Source organism: Neopsephotus bourkii, unplaced genomic scaffold, assembly GCF_033783945.1.
Source record: "Neopsephotus bourkii isolate Nb327-2 ecotype Australia unplaced genomic scaffold, CSIRO-AGI_Nbou_v1 NB_168, whole genome shotgun sequence".
Taxonomy (NCBI): Eukaryota; Metazoa; Chordata; class Aves; order Psittaciformes; family Psittacidae; genus Neopsephotus; species Neopsephotus bourkii.
Genome location: NW_026900684.1, coordinates 1,431,126 through 1,453,491, shown reverse-complemented (window position 1 = coordinate 1,453,491; position 22,366 = coordinate 1,431,126). Strand labels below are relative to the sequence as shown.

Here is a 22,366-nt window from a genome sequence, read left to right as displayed (position 1 = left end):
TGATTCCTACCTGTACTTCCAGTACGGCCACATCAGTGTTGTACTTGAAACCTTGGCTACTTAGCATTGGTGAGTTTTTTGCTGCTGAGGGATTCCACAAGGTTGAAATCCCAGCAATCATGCCAGTCGTAGCAAAATCCACCTCCCTAGCAAAAATCCATTTGAATTGTGCTTTTTAATAGAAGCACCTTCCTGAATTACACTTCAAGCCATTTATCAAAATTGAAAGTCTTGAAGAGCTGCACAATGAACATGTAGTCCAGAAGCTGCATTCTAACTCTTTTGGGTTTCTGATCAGCCCAACATAAATTATAATAATGGCTTTTACAAAAGAATCACCAAGCATTTTCTGTGGCCTTTTTATGGTTGTTAATCTGTGTAATTGAATATTTCTCTCCTTATTCAGTCTGGCAGTGACTAGCTCTTCCAAGGTCTTAGTGTTGAATAACAGCTATCTAATCTCACAAAGGCACTTCTAAATTTTACCTGTGTACACCTGGTAAAAGAATTAAGAATTGTTTTTTCTTATTGCAATTACACTTTTAGAACTTAAAGCCTATGTTTTCAATGTCTGTTCAATGGTAAAACAATCTTGGTTAATTACTCACATTTCTATATAAAGCCTGTGGATACTTTAACTTGATAATGGGTTTGAAACAAGTAGAACTATAGAATCATAGAATAATTAGAATAGAATAAATACAGTTACAAGCTTCAAAAATTATATTTGCAAAAATGTTTTACAAACTCTTCCTTAAACTCTCAAACTCATTCGACAAATTGGTGTTACAGCCTAATACTTGCATAATCTTAGTGCTTCATATTGTTGCTTGACATTTCTGGAAAATGTAGAGAAAGATGAGGGCAGTAAATTTCAACTGTGCCTGTGGTCCTGCAATGTCATGTAATCTGTGCGTGTCCAAATCCTACACAATTCTGCTGTCAGTACATTTGAGGTGATTTGTTTACCAAAATGATGTTAAGGAGTGGGATAATGCTGATGTTTGGGTTATTTTTCACAGTAAAATAATACATTATTTTTTTTTATTCTTGGCTCATCAACTCCTCAGCTGCCATTCTTTTCACCTGGAAGGTGCTGGTGTTGTTATGTGAGCTAATTTATAAATTACAAAATGATTATTTGCTGGTTAAATAAATGACAAAATTTCCTTAGCATGACCATACATAAGCAAATATAATCTGACACCAAACACTGGCATTGTACTTCCATCATTTTTAAGAAGCATGTCATTTCCCACAGGCTGAATTTCAGGAACCTGTAATTTGAGCAGAAATCAATAGTTTATACTGGTCTCTCTGAATTCTGAATATTCAATTTCAGGAGAAAGTGTGACTATTTTTTGCTTGGAGCAAAAGGGTCACTTTAATTTGCTCTGTATCAAAAAAATAGTGGTTTTATAGGTCTGTTTTTTCTGGTGTTTATAAATCTGTTATGCATAAAGAGGTTTCTTTATAAATACGGAATTGGGCTTCTGGTCTTTTTTCCTGGCTCATACTATTTGCTGAATTTTCTCTAGAAACCTCTATAGTGACTATATTCTTTGACCAGAAGTTTGCCTTCACAGGTGCTTCTTTCTTACTGAAGTCTTAACTCATTCTCTTCCACTGGAAGCTGGAGGTGGGAGTAATTTTATTCAGTTACACTTACAATTTTGATTTTACATCCTTTGCACATACTCAGTGCCCTTGCTATTTTATTTCCTCTGAAAGGTTCACTTTTTATAGCTATCCATTCTAACTCATGTTCCTTTGAATTCAGTTCCCTAACTACTTCCTTTTGAGCTGTACTTGAAAGGGCTTGAAGGTTCAAGTAGTTTCTTTTTATTACTTTTTCCTGTGCATTCATCTCTCTCTAGAATTTCACTCATCTCAAAGTAGGTCTTCGTTATGATTCTGTAAGTAAGGGAATACAGTTAATAATCCCTTGTCTTATTTCTGTAAAAAGTTGTTTCAACATTGTAAAATATTAAATACCTAAACTATATTTTTCATTAAAAAAGCATGCTAATCACTTTGAATCCTGATTAATATTGTTCTATTTATTAGTCATAAAAAGGTATGATTGCAGCACCTTTTCCTAAGCATTATTGAACTATGTTTCTAACTTCCCATCAAAGCACTATATATTTACACATAGTAAATTAAAAAATAAAGAAAATCTTCCTGTAGCTTTTCTTCTATATTTTTAACTAATGTTGATCCATGTCTTCTATTTGTTTTACAATTCCTTTCCATTTTTCATGATCCTGCTATTTAACTCTGGAAAAACATCAGTAAATTCTGGGTGGCTCTTATTTTTCACCTTTCTTACTGGAACCAAGATGATTATAAGTGCCTGCTTTTCTTCCAGTATAAAATAAAAGAATTTGCAGATATTCTTGAAGTTACTGATAAAATATTTTTTGAGGATAAACCATTTACTGTGAGAACTGCTTTACTTTTAAGGCCGTACAAGAAGAAGGAAAAAAAAAGTGGGATTATATCTTCAAATAGCCAAAGGAGCACATCTGGTTTGTTTTAATTGTATTTTATTTAATTATACTGGTTTATCCTTCATTCTGCCTGCCTGGATTTTCAGTCTTGTTGGACAAATTTTGTCTTCATTTTGAAATTTCTGTTTTGTTAGGTAAGAAATGCCTTCTCATCTTTTAAAAAAACTGCTGTTGAAAATGAGGAAATACCAATTCTGGCTTAGAAAAGCTGTCATTTATTTTTGCTATCAGTCTTTGCCTCATATTATCCTTGGCACTTCTGATGCATTTAGTGTCTGACCTGTACAACAGTGATGTTTTATACATCATTGAATTAATTCTGTTCTTTCAAACATTACAGCTGTGGTCTTCTCATAATCAAAGGCTGGCAATTTTGCATCCTGCTCAGCTATTTATATCTTAATATCCCATTGCCACTTCAAAAATAGAAAAACCCTTGGTCTTGAAAATATTTAATTTTGCTGATGAAAAAGGTGATTGGGTTCTGGAAGAGCACTCTGAGTTTTCTGAGATCTGGCTCCTGTAGAATTTCTTATGTGCCAATATAGTTGGGGGTGAGAATTGCTTTGAGTGACAGGAAGCCTGGCTATACAGGCATGATATTCCTGTCACTTAAAGGCAGCAGAATTGCAAGGCAACATCAGGTTTAAAAAACATATTTTGCACTGCACCTCTGTGAATACTTTTTACGTGAAGAGATATGCTTTTTTTTCCCCTCTCCTGGGGTTCTCCATAACACTTGTGAAGTTTTGTTATGGAGAGTGGATTTAGTTGTTTTCTTGTGAAATCTTCATAGCAGCAGTTGTAATGAAATTGTTTTCAGTATGCTTTGCCAAGATATTTGTTAAGTTCATAGATTTCTGGAGATGAAACCCTAAGACCTAGGATACTCAATACCAGTATTTTACAATAAAGGAATTTTTATTTTATTTTATTTTATTTTTAATTGAGTTTAGAACATGAACAGTGGTGACTATTTGACAGTACTTTAACGATTGATTAGATTTTTCTAACTTCTTGATCAGGATATTTTCGCTTTAATGCTGTAAAAAGGTATTAGCAATTAAATACTCTATAGCCTCATTCTGCTTTCAGGTCCTCATAGGATAAGTTTACTAAATGTTGTTGGCTAACTGTAAAAATATCTATATATCTTGCCTCCATTAAAAAAACATTTCTAAACATACTTGTAAAATTTTTAAATATTGTATAATTGAAAATATTTTGTTTATAATATTGTAACAAGGTGGTACCTCTGTTCTGTTGAGCACTTATATAGCTAGTGTGAGATATTGTGAGTATATTTTTAAGCTTACTCAGAATTCGAGATTCAGAACACAAGAAAACTTCTATTGAAATACAGCAATCAGACCCAGAATATTTAGTAATCACTTTTAATTATCCCAGACAGTTTCCTTTATCTTCTAGTGATGGAAGGTAAAAGCATTCCTTTTTTACAAAAGTTTTCAATCAGTTCTTTTACCTTTTTTGATGGTTCTCTGTTGGAAAGACTTTTACACAATAGTTCGAGCTATTTTTATTAGTACAGTTCCCAGTACACCATCTTCAGGGAAGGAAAGTAAAAGCTTACGGGCACATGTATATTCTTCAGGGGGTTTCTTAAAAAAAAACCCGCCAAAGAAAAAAGCCCACCTAAAGTTTATATCATATTTCTATTATTACAAACCCTTTGAAAGATTGGCATCTAAATCTAAGCAAATAAAATGAGCATGTGCAAAAAATAACTGACACTTCTAGAATGTGTTATATGATATTTTTTTTCCACATCTGTAAAACAGTCCATCTCCCAAGTGTTGAAATGAGAATTCAGGCAAGTCAGTGCTGAAAAGTTTGGATCTATAAATGCTTTCAGATTTGTATATGAAATTCATCTACTAAAAAGCAGAAAAAGTTTCACATTATATCCATCCAGATTCTTATATAAAAATGCAAACATTAATATGAAGAAACATTTGTTATCCTTAATAAAGGATTAAATCAGACATCTTGTCCTAAAACTGTCAATTTGTGGTCATACATTTCAATGTGTTATTTTCCAAAGTAATTGTACTGTATTTTATTTATGTATTTTAGGCACGGAAGGGGCAGTGTTTGGGCACTCTGTGGAGACACCCCATATCAGAGCAGAACCTTCCCAAGACCTCAAGTAGGTGTTGTTCAAAAAGTTGTTTTTAAGTCCAGTATTCTCAAAAATAATTGTCTTCTTTAAAAGCAAATATCTTTATAGTAATATATACTACATACTTAATGACTCATATGTATCCAAAACATGGGTAGACTCAAATTTGTTCTGTTAAAAAACCCCGCTAACTTCTATCACAGAAAATGTAAAATACATTACTTTTTCTAAACTACTTGTCTTCTGCTGCAGAATCCTTAAGAAGTGTGTTTTCCTCAGAGATAGGAATAGTCAGGGGGTTTTAAGTTCAAGTGAGTACAGTACTTTTTAATAGATTCAGACCCAGATTTTGATTTTTTTATAGCTGTTGCAGAACATGTAAGTCAAGTTAAAGTAAACAGTCCCAAATTTTTTCTTCAAGTGGTATTTCTGGGTTCTTAAAATACTACGAGCACACACACACATGCTTCCAAAATTCATTTCCAAGTGAGGCTAGATTTGTAAATGAGAAAAGTCCAAAGTTTTCTGGATTAGTCACAAAAGTGAGAAATAAGTACATAGTAAAACAAGAAGTCTAAAAGTTACTAAAATATCTACAGAATGAGAAACAGAAAATTTACACAGGTTTATAGTGAAAACTTTTTCTTGAAGTGCATGTATGTGCTCTGGTAAATACTAGTCTGTCATTTATATACATAATTAATGATAATATATGACAATCGCAGAACATCAAAGGTCCTTCTCAGCAGAACAGGTGTGAAACCATGTAGACATAGGCTGAATTATTGTATGATTCCTATGATATACCTATCCCTTTACCTTCCCGTCAGTGGTTACAGTGAATTGCCACTGAAAAGCATTGTTGAATGCCCTTCCCTATATTTGTAAAGGCATTTAGGATGATCGTTGTGGGACCATTGTATGTGAGGTGTAAGAAGTAAATGACTGTGTTTAATTGTTTACAGTAATCATTTTAAGGTAATGTAATGGTTTGGGGTCTTCCAGAGGACCCTACCCTTGCCAGGACTCCTGTCAGTCTTTGTTGAGAGTAATTGTAAAGGTGGTTATTAGTGATGACCCCTGAGGTGGTATGGTATCTAATCAAAGGAGGTACAGCAGAAATCAAAGTTTCAAAGTGGAACAAAAAACTTTTCTCAGGGGTGCAAAAAATTGAATAAGCGGGTGGAAATCGTTCTACTCAAAAGAATGTAGAGAAGGAGCTTTATCTACTTTCTAATACTTAATAATTAAAGAGTGTAAATGTATAGTAAGATAGACAAACCTGTGTCTTCAGGATTCATTTCATTGGGATTAAAATCACCTCATGGCTTACAAAACTTACGTATCAGGCACTCACCTCTCTTGCCTTTTGTCTTTATTCACTGCCATGAACCCCATTGTTGCTTAATGTTTTAAACTCCATCATTCCTTCAGCTAATTTTTCCAAGGTGGACTTAAATTAGTGAGAATTTTCCATTCAACTTTCTGCCCTCTCATTAATAATGAACTGAACCCAGACTTTAAAAAAAAAAAAAAAAAAAAAAAAGGATGAAGCAGAAACCACTGTTCCACTGTTATTTGGTCAGCATTAACTTACGTGTAAGCCATTTTTTTCTTAATATGGTCAGCCTGTATTGTGTTCTACAAGATTTTGTACACATGTGCTCCTATATATTACATAGGATTAAGTGATACTTCTTTTTTAAAACTCTGAAGTTATTTCAATCTTTTTCAAAAGATGAAAATTACCATTTGGACTTAGATTCCTTGGGTTTTGGCATGAGCCTTTCTAGAAGGTAACATGAACACCCTTTTTAACCTTGTAGCTTGAAAGAACTATAAATAATTGTGGGTTTGTGTGATGTTTTCTGACAGCAAAATAAAACTAGGCACTCAGATTGTATATATCCCCTTAAAGATTCCCATTACCATATGCCTTTTAATCTTATTTCAAATTATATTTCAAAAAAAGAAACCAAACTGTTGTGGTTTTTTTAAGTTCAAGCCCTACATTAATTTCCCCATAAATATATTTTTTTCCTGATTTAATTAAATGTTGTCAGAAAGCAGTGATCTCTCATTTAGGGGATCATTTGCCAAGTACATCCAAATAAATAGGCCACCAATCTCCCTGTAGCCTCAGAAGCTACCTCTGTCACAGAAACAAAACAATAACAAAATGTATTTTCTGTCTGCAGGCCCAACTGATAAAACTACATTGATATTGTAAAATCATGGTATCCTCTAAAACAGAATAGTTGTATCCTAAATGCTGAGTGGAAATGGTCAGTAACATGGGACAGTAGAGAGTTTGCTGAGTTGACACTGGAGTTGATGCAGGTGACTGCAGTTTGACAGCGAGTTACAGTGCTTAACACTTGTATACTTGAAAGACACAAGAATTTAGGTTAGATTGTGAATTAAAATAACATTGATCCCATATTTTTCATGTTGGAATGTGTATTTGTGGTCAAATAGTAAACCTCAGACATAAAGGTATGAGTGTATTTAAATAAAAACATTTTTCTTTTTTTTCCTTCAAAAAATGATTCTGGAAATTTACTCAAAACCTTAGACATGTAAAACAGTTCACTACTGAATTTAAAAAATGGAATTCTGACCAGATAGATTACTGGGAATGAAATTGACCTATAAGATATGGATTAAGGTTTTGATACTCACAAAGTTCATAGTGTTGGCCCCCAAAGTCCAGGGATTTTAGCTCAATCTATTCTGGACAGGGAGCCAAAAAGAGAAAGTCACATTAATGGTAGCTTCACATATTTAAGCTTTGCCTCATCCACTCTTTGTTCCGTATCCAGATTTTGAGGTCTTCAGACAGAGCAGCATCTCTAATATTTGCCATTAAAAATTGTTGCATGAAAATAAAAATCCGTTTATATTTAAAATTATTCCTTCCTGTGTGCCCAACCACTGTGGTCACATCTTTCTCTTGTCTTTTCAGGTAATAGTTAGGGAGATTTTGCTTTCAGAAAATGTTTTTCTACAATCCTTTGCGAAAGCTGGTAAGACGTGTTGTGTCAAATCCCAAAACCTAATTAAATCTGACTTTCATTAGCTGGGATAAGCAGCATAAAATAATACATGCCTTAGAATCAGGAAAATGAATTATACCTTAGTAACTTAATCTTCATATTTCTCTCACTACTTTTTCTCACAGGAACACAGTAAGGAAAACTAAACTGCCAATATATTCCCCAAATATTGGGTTTAGGGTAATAGTGCATTAAAACATGGTGCATTACTAGGTAATATCCATGCATAAAGAGGCAGACAGTAGTTAAACGCAGATAGATTTGCCCTCAATAATCTTCTTAATAAGGGGGTAAATTAATTTTTTTTTTTTTCTCTGGGTTGTAACTGCAAAATCAAATTTAATGTGTTTTTTTCATCTTCTGTGTCAAGCTTCACATACCATTGATTATCATGGAAGCTAATGCTGGGCATAGTGAGATGAAAATTGATCAAAGTGATGGTTTGTAAGAGCCATCTTTTGTGACATTTAAGGGGTGGCTTACTAAAAGGGGAAAATATCTATTCTATAAAAAACTGGAGTCAAAAAAAGGCATCAGAAAAGAATTTTAACATTAACTTGTTAGTTGTCTGAGCAGGCTGAGAGTAACAAAACCCCTGTGACTGTTTATCTCTTCGTACTCAGAAATCAAATAAGTCACAGCTCATCAAAAGAGAGAAGATGCAGTAAAAATCCCAGCTTCATTCCTGTGCTATTTTAATGATGTTAGGTTCTAGTTACTTACAGACATGTTTACTGTTTATGTTTTCAGAATTTGGTGTTTAAATAGTTATTTCAGTGCTTGGGCACATGCTTTGACAGACACTTTTTTGCCCAGTCTTTTCCCTAGCTGTTGGAAAATATTTTATTTTTGCTTAACGTACATGTGCATGCAAAAATAGAGATGGGTGCTGTAAAAACTTGAAAAATTGCCACAAGTTGCTCTTCTTTTTTTAACACATGTATATGCTTTTATACATAAAAGACATTGAAATGAATAGAGAACAAAGCCAGTACTAAAAGTTCATAATATGCAGATAGGACACAGTAGGAACAAAAGGTAACTAAGTATGGCTTTTATACTGAAAAAAATAATTTGCTTTAGTGTTCAGTGACAATTATTATATCTGACATTGGAGAAGGGAAAAGGCTGTAGCAGGAACTGAGATACGAAGGGGAAAAAGTACTGCTATCACAGTAGATGGCAAAATTAATCGAGTTTCATGTGGTTAATAGTATCGATCCCTGATCTGTAACTGAGCTAAAGGTTAAATCAGGTCAAATTGCAAAAACTTGCAATAAAACTTTCAGACTGGGAAGCAAACACTGTGAGACTCATTATTTGGTAATGGTAGAACTTCTAGTGGAATGGATAGAAAAGACGGGTTAAATGAGTCATCTGGTGTGTTAGGGCCTTTAATCTAAACTCATTAGTATGCAATGCTTTGTGTTGGAAGATTCATTACAGAAAAGAATTACTAAGGGATTGAAGATAACTAAAATTTCGGATGAAGTAGAAGGTGGGTTTATTGGAAAAATCCAAAGAGATATTTTCCCCCTGAAAAGATACCAAATCTTCTAGAAAACAGAAAATAGGTAGATGTCTGTTCTGGAGCTTAAGTATTTTATATAGTGGGGTATCTAATGAGAAATAAAAGGCAAGACAAAGAGTGTGTTTAGAGACATTTTAAGTGGTATATAATAAGCATGTATTGTGCATAGCCTTCCTTCGTACTTGAGGGAGATTTCAAAGAGTTTCTTCAGGACTCATTATCAGTTTTAATAATTCTCTTTCCACTAGAAGGAAGTACATGGGTTTGGAAGCACTGGCAATCAGAAGATCTGGAGCACTAGAATAAGAATATTGTGAAACTCAACAGTATGATGGTGAATACTGGATAGAAATTAGCACCCTGCCGCTCAGATGAAGGAAATTCAGGAATAGCGTTTCAAAAGGAACAACAGGGACAACTAAGATTCTTTATCAGCAACTGGATTATGATTACTTTATGATTATGTTTTGCCATTGTTTCAGGAACACACAGATGGGCTCCAAGTATAGATGTCTCAGGTTAACAAGGTTATGAGTGCAAATATACCCTATGAATTCTCAATTTATACAGGTCTCAAAACCTGTATAAAGCTTGGAGCAATAGAAAGCATTGACACAGTGCTGAGTTACTGAAAGATAAGGCAGCTTTACACTCTGCAGCTTAGTGTGAAGGCAGCTGAAGATGTTTCTTTACATGAAGCTGGCTCAGGTGTAATAGCAGCTGCAGCCAGCAGAGGTGCTCAGGGTCCCAGGGGCAGATGCACAGGGTCTCAGTAGTGCTCTGCTGTTGTGCTCTTGGCTCCAGCAGGGCTTGTTGCATCTGAGGTTGCCCCAGGGCTGTTGTACCGCTTCGGACCCAAGCTGCTGCTACATGTTCAAGAAATTCTTGTTCCATGTAGGTCCACCTTAGGACTAGGTATAAAAGCACAAGCTTTAGTCAACTATTTAATTTTCAGAGATATTCCAAGTAGAGGTGGTTGACTGTATTTTTATTGGAATTTGAACAACAGTCCTTAATGCCTAGGGGCTGATGTTAGTGACAGCAGAAATAATTTCTGAAATGCTTTGTACTCGAAGCCAAATAGATTCTTGTTCCACCATACCTGCATACTCCTTTTGCTGTAGTTTTTCTATTGAAACGTGATCTGATATAGTACTTGTAGTCCATAAAACTTGTACATTAAAGCCAAGTAATGCTGCTGCAACATCCATAATTTTTCAATTTCCTGCCTTTCTTATGATTTTAAGCGAATAGGCTTACTACTGCAATAACAAAAAGCGCTATTTGTGTTTTTATCACTTGATCAACATTTAATTTCCTTATTCTTTCCTTATACTAAATTTCTCACCAGATATTTTCTCAGTCTAGTTTTTCCTCTTCCTATGGGTATCCATTTTCACTCTTCAGACACTTTTCCAAGAAAACAGGACTTCTTAATTTTGCTGCCTATCAATTCTCTCCCCTCATGTCCCTGATAATTTGTGAAACAGCTAGGCAGTCTCATCCATATTTGATAGAAAGGCAAAAGATCCTTAAGTTTCTATGTGTTTTCAGAAAACCAATGCCTAATTAGGGATGCTAACAGAATATCAGAAAGTATTAGTATTTATAGAAATTTACCTATTTGCATACACATGGTTTCAGACTAACTTATCTTGCTTCATGGTCAGGTCGTTATTATAGTACGTGGAGGACAGGAGGTTCCTATCAGTGTTGTAACTGAAGAGAGCATGGTTTGTGTTCTTGTCCTAGCACCATGTTGGAGCCAGAAGAAAGATCTGAAGCTCATACAGGCTGGTTATAACAAAAAGGAGGCCCAGAGGATGGAGGGGCATGTAGTGGGTAGTTACAGGGAGTACATGAGTTTGCAAAACTATCATATTCCACTGTTCACAACCTTCTATTGCCTATAATTATACAAGAACTGCAGAAGTAGCCTCAGCAACAGGGAAGAACAGATCATTTTACATGTCCTACTGTGTAATCCTCATTTTCTGCTCAGTTGTAATTCAAGATAGAATGCCAAAAATAAAGAAAAAAACTATTTGGCATCTTTGTAGTTCATCACTCTATGTTGTGTTGCAGAAGGTAAAAAAAACCCTCTCTCTAGTTCTCTCCAAAATGATGCTTGCCCTGAAGAAGTGACGAAAGTAAACTAAAACTTTCCTTCTTTCCCTAGGGTTTCTTTGGTTGTTTGGTGTTTTCTTTTTGGGTTTTGGTGTTTGTTTTATTTTTATGGGGTGTTTGTCTTCTTGGCCTGTTCAGATGCAGACACATATTTGAGCCATTGGAGAGTATATTCCAAGGTCTCTGCTAGGCTTAATCTGAAGAAGTTGAATCAAACTTGTTAAAGGAATCTCAGCAGAATAATTTTCCACATGAGATGCAGTTTCCTTATGATGTAGATCAGCTAAAATATATCCAATTATATAATCTTAAGGCACTTTAGGGAAACACTGAAAACATCAGTGGAGGATTACAGGTGGTCTAGACTGTCACTTCCTAAGCATAGGAAGCTAATAGTTTTCAAAACTGAGAATATTTTATGTCAACCAGTTCTCATGCATTTCCAGCTGTTCAAAGAGCCCAGTCTGGCTGTTCAGTCTCCCTCAGGCACTTTATGTTCAGATCTTACTCTTGACAGCCACTTGAGCATTATCTGTGGGCCTGTTGCTTCAATCTCTGACAAGATAGATTTCTATTTTAAGAAAATATATACTGAAATACAACTCAGGTAATGGAGCTATTTCTGGGAAGAAAATAAAATTTACGTAAGGATGTTTAGTGAAGTGGCAGGGCATGTGTAGAAGGGGTTTCAGGTCAGAACAAAAGTAAGGAACATTATGGAAAGTGGAGTGCTTAGGGTGGAATAGGGGTAGCTCTAAGGTGTCAAGGATACGAGGAATTCTTTTCCCGTACCTTTTCTTAAGGGATTGCTTTGGATTGTGTTATACACAGATCTTTGTCTCACAGGCTGAACGTTTAGACTTTGAAGCATGTTGTGTTTTTTCTCTAGGAAATGAAAGCACACGTTCTAGACCTCAAATTTCTACTAAGTTTTTTGATTCACAAAGGTTTGAGTTTTAGTGGACTTTACATTCCATAATGCATGAATTCTTGCTACCTGAGATTCTGATTAGGGCTTGGTTTATGTTCTTAAGTTTTTTTTAATTTATTTTTGTAGTTTCCCTGTGTTTAGCTATTCTGGCTGTGTCCTCACCCACTCTAAGAAACAGCCAGACATTAAGTTCTCTCTAATTTTCCTCATATAATCTGCTTATTTTGCTAAGCTCTTGCTTTAAATACTTGATCTCTCCAGCACTCCTCACCTTTCCTTGATGTTTCTTCACTTTTCCAAGTGCTTTATTAACATCACTGAAAAATTCTTAGATGACACTCTATTCCTTATTTTTCCCCCCTCGGTGACTAATATTTTTTAATATTCTCATAAGAGATCCTTTATTTCCCTATCTGGGGAAATTCTTTTTCTGATTTATCTTCTATGTCAAATAACATCAAAATATTCAGTGGTTTCAGGTGTTGTTATGATAATGCAGACCCACTGAACTGAAACCAGTGGCATGTACAAGACAATCAGAACTCAGTTTTGAGCCCAGTGTGGTGATTTCTGGGTTAATGTGAATTTCAGGAGTTACAATAAGGGCATGCTGACACATGCCAAAGTCAGTGACACACAAAGCACAGACATAACATGAAAGGGTATAGAGAATCCCAATCTTCGGTTCTTATTTAAGTCAACAAATTGTCCTATTTAAGTTTACTGGCCATGAGTTGCCAAATTGGATATTGGGAAAACAAAGTCATGTTAATATTTACTGGTTTAGGCTATTACTTATTCCTTAAGATACCTATTTAACTTTTTCTAACTTAAGACTCATGTTATGAAGTCACAAAATAGTGACAAATTGTTCCCTTAAAGTTTAGGTTCCCACACAAATCAAAGAGAGCTTCACATGAATATATGAGGATTTATTTCTTGATGAAGAATAGTTGTTGATCAGTGAGCAATACTAAGGATCCATGAGGTCTGCACATTTACATATGCATTTCATTAAAAAAAATCATCCTGAAAATATAAGCATTTGATTAATGCAACAAGCATTAGAATGCAACAAGCTTCAGGAAAAATAACTATTCTGGCAATGATTCATATGTATCTCAAAAAGGTACACATTTTGATACATTTACATGTACCAAAATGATATTGTTAGTCACTTTATATGTTTAAAAGTGAACATATAATCTTGTAAATAGTATAAGTAATGAGTTAAAAATGAGTGACTAGCAATTTTATGTTCAGAGCATTCCCATTGTGATGTCACATGCAGCTAATAAAGAATCCTCTGTTTAAATAGTTACAATATCTTAAAAAAAGGCTTCCAGGTTTATTTGTCACCATGATCATAAAATTACTTGGCTATTTATGAATACTACTGGAGTTTGCAGACTGACTTCCAGGAAATTGATGAAATGAAACCCCTAATTTTATCAAGCATCATTAGTGTTCAGGGGACTCCTTAAAGGGCTCTCAGTCTCAGTGGAGGACTCTTGAAATCAGTTTCCTCTACAACCAGCTGTTCTTTTTATAATCATAGAAATGGAAAGAATATATTTTTAAAATTGTTGGTGTTTCTGTAAAACGTTTTCAAAATTATATTTTGCAAAAAAATCTTAATTCAAATTTGGAACAAAATGGTTTGTTCACTTGTGGAAGAGAAAAGCATTACTTTCTATGGGGTTTTGGGTTTGGGAGTGCTTGTTTAAAAGCAAGAAGTAGCAAGCAGGGAAAAGTGAGGCTTGCAGAAACCATTTGCCTTTCTTTTTCCTTCTGTATCTTACACCTCTGCAGCCTCAGTCTGACACAACTCTTCAACTACAGGCAGCATGATCAATGTCGCAATTATTTTAGTCTATAGACATCTACAAAAAGGTGACCAAATTAATGTGTAGGTTTTCCATTGATTTAATGTTTGCAAAACCCTTTTTTAAAAACAGGATTTCTATGCTGACTGAAAAAAAGTCACAGCAATGTACGTTGGCAAGGCCATCATATATAAAAGTCAAATACTTTGAAGTATTTCTTGACCCCCAGCTGTAAAGGTGCCAGTAGAAGGGAAATGAGTACCTGCTTTTCATGTGCGATCTCTAGTTGACAACCTATTTTTTAATCTCATTTTAAATCCAAATTCCAAAGTGGTGGAGATTCATATTAGCTGTTTTACTAAGTAGCATGCATTGGATCCACTGCTTAAATAGACAAGAAGCAAATAAATTATTCACATCTGAACAGAGAAATTTTCTATTTCCTTCTCTTTTAAGAAATACCTTCTGCTAGCTAACAGAGCAAAATTAACATAGATAAATCATATCCCATGTGAATATGAGGGATATACAAAGAGGTAAACCTGAAATATTTCTTAAAACCCCAAATGAAACCTTTTGGTTCATATTTTTTAAATTATTTTCCTCTAATACAATCTAGGTCAGCTTGTAAACAGGAAATACTGAATGAAAAATAAATGTTTCTGCATTTCTAATGAGAAATATGTTAATACATTCAAAGGAACATATTGAAGATATTTGAGAAGTTGCCTTTTTTAACAATAACTCCTTGATGAATTCAGCTCAAAGTCACATAGCTTTGATCTTCTGAAATTTATCTTTTTTCACAAATTAACCATTGATAATTAAAAAGAGAAAAAAACCCTTCTCAGCTCTGGAAAAATCATCTGTCTGCATCACATACAGTTAATTGACAGACTATATTATTTGAAAACCTCATTTTAGAAGCTTCTTTGTCTTTCCTTCAGTATTGTAGTTTTTGTCTAATAATAGCAGTAGTTACCTTCTCCATCATAGCCATTTATTGTTTGGGAAATAAAAAATAAATTGTATGAATAGTATTCATAGATGGAAATGACATTGTGACAGGTCATCAGTAGATCTGAAAGGAAAGCAGGTTCTTGATAAGCTGTTGTAATAATTCATTTTTCCTTGGAGGAATGAGTATTACAATGTGGAGTGTTACAATAACTTTATAGTAGAGATTAAAGCTTTCAGAAATATGACAAGAAATATTATAAACCAGCTGCATATCAAACCTAATTTATTTCAAAACATTAAGGATATAATCTCTTTGTGTGTATAGACTTTGCATTTCCAGTAGCATCCTGCAGATTGTGCAGCTAATTTTTCAGATGTAGATCATCCCAGGAATAATGTTAAGAAAAGTAAGTTAGTAATTGTAAAACAGATTTAGTCATTCACTTTTACTTGTTGATGGGTGGCTGATAATCAGCCATTCATTAACATTTCTGCTGTCATATGTTTCAGGAGACAGAAGAAAGTTTATTCTTCAAACAAAATCATAGTTTCTTGAAACATATTCCTAAATAGATTTTTATTGTCCACCTGTTGAAAAATTTCAGTCAGGTCTGAGAGTGGTTTTGATGTTAGGAAACCAGAAATATTTGTGGCTTTGCTAATACCTATAAATTGAATGCAATAAATGTAGTTAAGAGCACTTTTGTCTTCATGATTATGAAATGACAGCTGAGAGCACTAAGAAATATTAATATTCCTGGAAAGAAGGTTATGAATCACAAAAAATATGCTGCTGAAAAATATGGATGGCAATATACAATCATTTAGTATTTATACAGAACAGTTTCATTTTAAATTCAAGGTAAAACCTTTTTAAGGCAACAGCACTTTCAGAAACCTGATTTCTAAATTTTATAGTTTATATTGTTTCTAAAAGGTTGGAAGCTCTTTTTCTGCTATCTTATAGCCATCAGAAGTTCACAAACCACCACCTGAAAAACACTGATGTACATGATTAAATAATTCATGATACTTAGATTCTTCCTGGTACAAAGAACTGCAAAACCTTCTATTAACTTCTCCCTACAGAGTGTCAAAAAAAAGAACAAAAAAAAACCCCATGACTTAGCACTAACAGAAATACAGGTATTTTTCTACTGCTCCTATCCATATGTATCCCATGTATGCTTTTCTTATATAAGTAGCTGTTTTCCTCTATCTGGACACCTGCTTTTAATAGTTCCATTTGTGTTACCAAATAATTGCTTTCCTTTTTTGTTCTCTTGGACTGTTTAGGTACAGATACATTTTCTTTCCTTCCACTCCTAAGTTTCCACAAACAGAAATATTTTACAGACACCATCTCAGTGACTTAGTGTCTGTGCAAATGTAGCATTTTGGTTTCAAAATTATAATCCATCACTATTCTGTACATTTAAAATATTCAGTAGTTGAATACACTAAAATTCTCTTGTTCTATTGCTTGACAGATTTTTCATTTGGCTTTTCTGTAGCAAATTCTTTGTCAGTCTGCTCTTTCCTTTATATATCTAGTACCTAATTATGTTTTTGGACGGATGTGACCTAACATTCAAAGTACAATTTGTTGAAGAGGAAAATACAGGATTTGCTTCAAGCTACTCATTCTAGATATTTCTGTTATTAATACATTTCATCTTACAAAAAGGCTTTGTTCAGGTAAAGTGGAACTGTGTTCTGTCATTGAATTTTTTGGATATAAATGGAGTAAATGATTTGTCTCCCTCTTAATGGGCCTATACAGTAAGTCTACAGCTGAACACAACTGGAATCCAAATTTTTGTTCTTAGTTCAGTATGGTTTTCATCCAGTCATCTTTCCTAGTCAGTCTGTGAGCTAGATTTCTATGAAATCTTTGCATTAGTACTTCCCTTTTAAGAGAAAGCAGCACAGTATTGTGGGATCCTATGTTTAAGAAAGTATTATAGTTCGCATTAAAGGTGATTCAGGATCTCAGGTACACAGTAGAGAAAAATGGAAAGAGTGACAGTAGAAGAACAGTAGTTGCTCTGAGGACAGATAACAAGACCCAATGATATGTGTCATAACCCTATTATAGCAGGGTTAAAGAGCAGAACAAGTATTTTGGAGAATAGAAAAAGCATGCAAAACCCCCATGATAATAGAGACATAACAGATTCCCTTTTCTTCTCTTCTTCATACATAATGCTGATACACCTACTCCAAAATATGAATGAGCCGGTAAAGGCAGAGTAATTCTAATCAGTTTTACATCATTACTTAAAACATTTAAGTTTTTTTTTTTCTTGTTATTTAGTTGACATTTCTTACCAGACACTAAGCAAACTTTAGTTATTAACCTGTCTCTACAGAAACACTCACGGAAACATGTGGATTCTTAAGTACCTATATTTTAGTATTCGTATAATTAAGTAAATTAGGTGCTAATGCTGGAAAGCATCCTAAGCAGATGAGCTTATATCAGCGTATGCCTAAACGTTGTCTCAAATAAGAATAGATTTAAACAGGTACTTAAGTTTTTCTTTCTATAGATCATAAAGTGTAGTACAAGAATCACACACATAACTCATTTTTACTTCTTTACCTCTCAAAATGCATTCATTTCTACATGCAGTGTGGGTTTTGGGGCTGGGTGTGTTTTGGTGCCTTGATTTGGGGTATTTTTTTAGTGATTGCTTTTGTGTTTCAGACTTGAATCTCCTACTAGATCTTTGGTGATGGAAGCACCCAGGGGAGTGCAAGTCAATGCAGCTGCAGGAGACTTAAAGGCTACCTGTAGGAAAGAACTTCACTTACAGTCTACAGAAGGGGAGGTAAGTTCTGCCAGTGTACTATAGCTCTGCCAGGCGTAATGCAAAAAAATGTGAGGACAATTTATTCAGTAGCAAGGTAAACATCACAAGAAGAGTTCTGCATTTGCCTATGTTAAAGTAATATTGGTATAGCTTACTCAATTATTAATTCTCATTTGCTTTTTGCAAATATTTGAATTCCTAAGTTTTATTCACACTGAAAATGTTAGATGGTGGTAAAAAATTATTATGAATCTAACAAACTGAGAGACTTTTGGACTAATTTGGGTGAATACTTCATTAAACCATGAAGAACAGGTTTAATGAATTAAGGCCCAGTTAGAATTCAACTTGGCTAGGGGTGTGAAAGATAAAAGAAAGGGATTCTATAAGTCCATTGCAAAAAAAAGACAGACTAGGAACAATGTGGGCCCTCTCCGGAAGCTGTCAGGAGAACTGGCTACCCTGGATTTGGAGAAGGCTGAGGTTCATAACAACTTCTTTACCTCAGTCTTTACTAGCAAATGCTCTGACCACACCACCCAAGTCCTGCAAGGCAGATGCAGGGACTGTGAGAATGAAGACCCTAAGCCCACTGTAGGAGGGGATCTGGTTCGAGAACATCTTAAAAACTTGAATGTGCACAAGTCCATGGGACCTGATGAAATCCATCCACGGGTCCTGAAGGAGCTGACGAATTAAGCTGCTAAGCCAATGTCCATCATATTTGAAAAATCGTGGCAGTCAGGTGAAGTTCCCGATGACTGGTAAAGGGTAATATAAACCCATTTTCAAAAAGGGGAAAGTGATGATCCAGGAAATTACAGACCAGTCAATCTCACCTCTGTGCCTGGCAAAATCTCGGGGCAGATTCTCCTGGAAGGCATGCTAAGGCACATGAAAAACAACAAGGTGCTTGATGACAGCCAGCATGGCTTCACTAGGGGGAAATCCTGCCTGACCAGTCTGGTGGCCTTTTATGATGGGGCTACAGAACTAATGGACAGGGGTAGAGCAGTTGATGTCATCTACCTGGAGTTGTGCAAAGCGTTCGACACTGTCCCACACGACATCCTTGTCCCTAAATTGGGGAGACATCAATTTGATGGATAGACCACTCGGTGGATAAAGAACTGGCTGGATGGCCGCACACAGAGTTGTGGTCAATGGCTCAATGTCCGGTGGAGACCAGTAACGAGTGGTGTCCCTCAGGGATCAGTGCTGTGACCAGTCTTGTTCAACATCTTTGTCACTGACATGGACAGTGGGATTGAGTGCACCCTCAGCAAGTTTGCCGATGACACCAGCTGTGTGGTTCGGTTGTTACGCTGGAGGGAAGGAATGCCATCCAGAGGGACCTTGACACGCTTGTAAAGTGGGCTGATGCCAACCTTATGAAGTTTAACCATGCCAAGTGCAAGGTCCTACACCTGGGTCAGAGCAATCCCAGGCACAGCTATAGGTTGGGCAGAGAAGAGATTGAGAGCAGCCTTCAGGGAAGGACTTGGGGGTGTTGGTCAATGAGAAACCTAACATAAGCCAGCTTCTGTGTGTGCTCAGAGCCAACCGTATCCTGGGCTGTATCAAAAGGAACGTGACCAGCAGGTTGAAGGAAGTGGTCCTGCCCCTCTACTCTGCTCTCAGGAGACCTCACTTGGAGTACTGTGTGCAGTTCTGGTGTCCTCAACATAAAGAGGACATGGAACTGTTGGAACAAGTCCAGAGGAGGGCCACAAGGATGAGCAGGGGACTGGAGCAACTGCTGCATGAACACATGCTGAGAAAATTGGGGCTGTTCAGCCTGGAGAAGGCTGCAGGGAGACCTCTTAGCAGCCTTCCAGTATCTGAAGGGGGCCTATAGGGATGCTGGGGAGGGCCTCTTCATTAGGGACTGTAGTGACAGGACAAGCGGTAACAGGTTAAAATTTAAACAGGGGAAGTTTAGATTGGATATAAGGAAGAAATTCTTTACTGTAAGGGTGGTTAGGCACTGGAGTAGGTTGCCCAAGGTAGCTGTAAATGCTCCATCCCTGGCAGTGTTCAGGGCCAGGTTGGACAGAGCCTTGGGTGGTATGGTTTAGTGTGAGGTGTCCCTGCCCATGGCAGGGGGGTTGGAACTAGACGATCTTAAGGTCCTTTCCAACCCTAACTATTCTATGATTTGCTCTACATGTATTCTGTTTCCTGAATCTGTTACCATCTCTTTAAGAGAAACAGAGTTCTTCAATGATATGTTCTCTGTACTGTTTTATCAGTGTCTTGTGTTAGTGGTCAGCTTGATATCAAAATATTTTGTATAGATTCTTCATGTGTGCACCCGTGTGAACTCATTCAAATAATTTTAAATTGGGTCACTGGTTTGGTTGGCAGTTCATGTGTTGCAAAAACACATGAAAGATTTCTGATATGAGAGTCTTTCTGTTTTCAGTCCTTAAAATGACATAACATGAAAAAAAAAAAATCATGCAAAGGTATCAAAGGCTCTCAGATTTCTATTAGACTCTTTGGAGAAATGGGTATATTTTCAAACTGTTGTAGGATTTGCCAGTTTACAGCATTTTTGGAAAAATTATTTTTATTTTAAATATCTAATTGGGAATGGAGCTCTTCAGAAATCTTTTGTCTTTTTGTTTGTAATTTTTATTTTCTACGAAATGCTCCCAGTTACTTTACAAACTATTCAAATAAGGAACAGCAAACAAAACCTTCACAGACATCTTCATCAGATAATCCCCTGCAATACACACTCTTTGCATTGCAATGCAAATGGGAACATTTTTGGCCAATACACTGCATCAAAGGCCTATTTTGATAACATTTTTCTGTTGGTGCAAGTATGAATCTTGCATAATTAAAGCAGAATATTTTCCTAATTCAGAGCCTCTAATATTTATATACCACATGCCCCATCTTGTTTCTGAGTTTCTCCAAAAGACAGCAGCTCTTCTCACAATCTCTCCTGTTTAATTACCACCTCTCTAAATATGAAGCCTTTGTTCCTGTTGCCTAAAGTTGTCAAGGTAACAATAAGTACAATCTAATCCTCTTTGAATAGTAAATATTATCCTCCCTCACCCTTGTTCTTTCTGTGGGCATATTTATTGCAGGGACTACAGCTTGTTGTAACCTTTCCTACTTCACATCCATGAATTCCCATCTGGCCCTATCTAGTATGTTTCCTGCATTTATTAACATAAATTTTCCACCTGCTATATATTTTTTTATTCTTTCCCTTCATGATATTACTAGAGTCAAGTAATATTCAGATGAAAAAAAAAAAGAAGAAAACCAAACCAAGAGGAAGACTGTTACGTTTTCTCAATGCCCTCCCTAAAGCAACAGTGCACCTATGTCTTGGTTTAGTATCATGCATCTCTGTGGTGCTTTGTACAAATATTTAATCTGCAGATTCATTGGGCTTTTTTTGTCTATATCAACACTGTGAGTTTATTCATGACTTCTAATTTTTCTTAAGTACTTACTACAACTTACTTAAAAGATAGTTTTGGAAATAATATGCTATGACCTCAGTTGAACTTTGAGAATGGGAGCCCAAGAGAAGTTATAATGACTACATATGTATTATTCAGAATTGAAAATCAGTTCAGTATTAAATGCTTTGTCGGGAAAAAAAGTCAGTGTGAAGCAGACTTTCCTGAACTTCATATTAAAAATCACTATATTCCCATATGCGGCAAGTAAGACTTTGCACATATGTGATTTCGCACTTTATATGTTAGATTGGTAGGTATCAGAAAACAAGCTACTAACCTTTCCCCACTCTTTCCCAAAGAGCTGTTCTGTAAACATATATTCAACAATGTTCAAAGTGTCTAATTTACTCTTGAATACTTGCAGTTCCAGGAAGATCTGTAAAGAAATGTACTCTAAATTCACTGAAAAATTCCATCCTGAGACTAGACCACTATTTTATTTCTTACACTGAAGAGAGTCAGAGGAAAATGCAGAAACCCTGTGGAAGGCATACGATGAGGTTCCACAATTATCACAGGTAGTGCAAAGCTACTGTAGCTGCATTAGGGACCTCCTGGACTAATTACAGCCTGGTATGAGTAATGGGGGTAAACATCTGATGGATTAAATGTCTACATAACAAAATACCGATGGGTGTCCTTGCTTACAGTGCTAAAGATACACCACAAATTAGCAGACAGTGTAGAAAAAAGTGTAAAGTGTTTATCATTTTTAAGAAAGCACCTTCCAAACCAAAACAAAGTATCTAGGTAAAAAGTAATCCTCATTTGGACCTAAAAATGTATGGTTTATCAGTCAGGTTTCTTGCAAGAATAAAGAATATTGGTTTTGTGAATTGAATCTATGAGCCATTTTTGTGATAGCTTTTTTTTGTACTAGAAAAATACAGGGTTTTTTATATTATTCTCACACTGGTTGTAGTTAACTAAATTTAACTTTTCAATGTTTTTAATTTTATTAAAAAAAAAATTACT

The 22,366-nt window shown here is 35.4% G+C and overlaps 1 protein-coding gene across 2 annotated transcripts in view; it reads left to right on the top strand.

Annotated features, from left to right (window-relative positions):
* The window catches only part of SGCZ (sarcoglycan zeta), a 453,681-nt gene that overhangs the window by 422,053 nt on the left and 9,262 nt on the right, over positions 1-22,366 (top strand). For both annotated transcript variants that reach the window (XM_061370848.1, XM_061370857.1), the window contains exons 6-7: positions 4,608-4,680; positions 17,795-17,918. In XM_061370848.1, the coding sequence (XP_061226832.1) occupies positions 4,608-4,680; positions 17,795-17,918 (197 nt within the window). The remainder of the gene's footprint in view (positions 1-4,607; positions 4,681-17,794; positions 17,919-22,366) is intronic.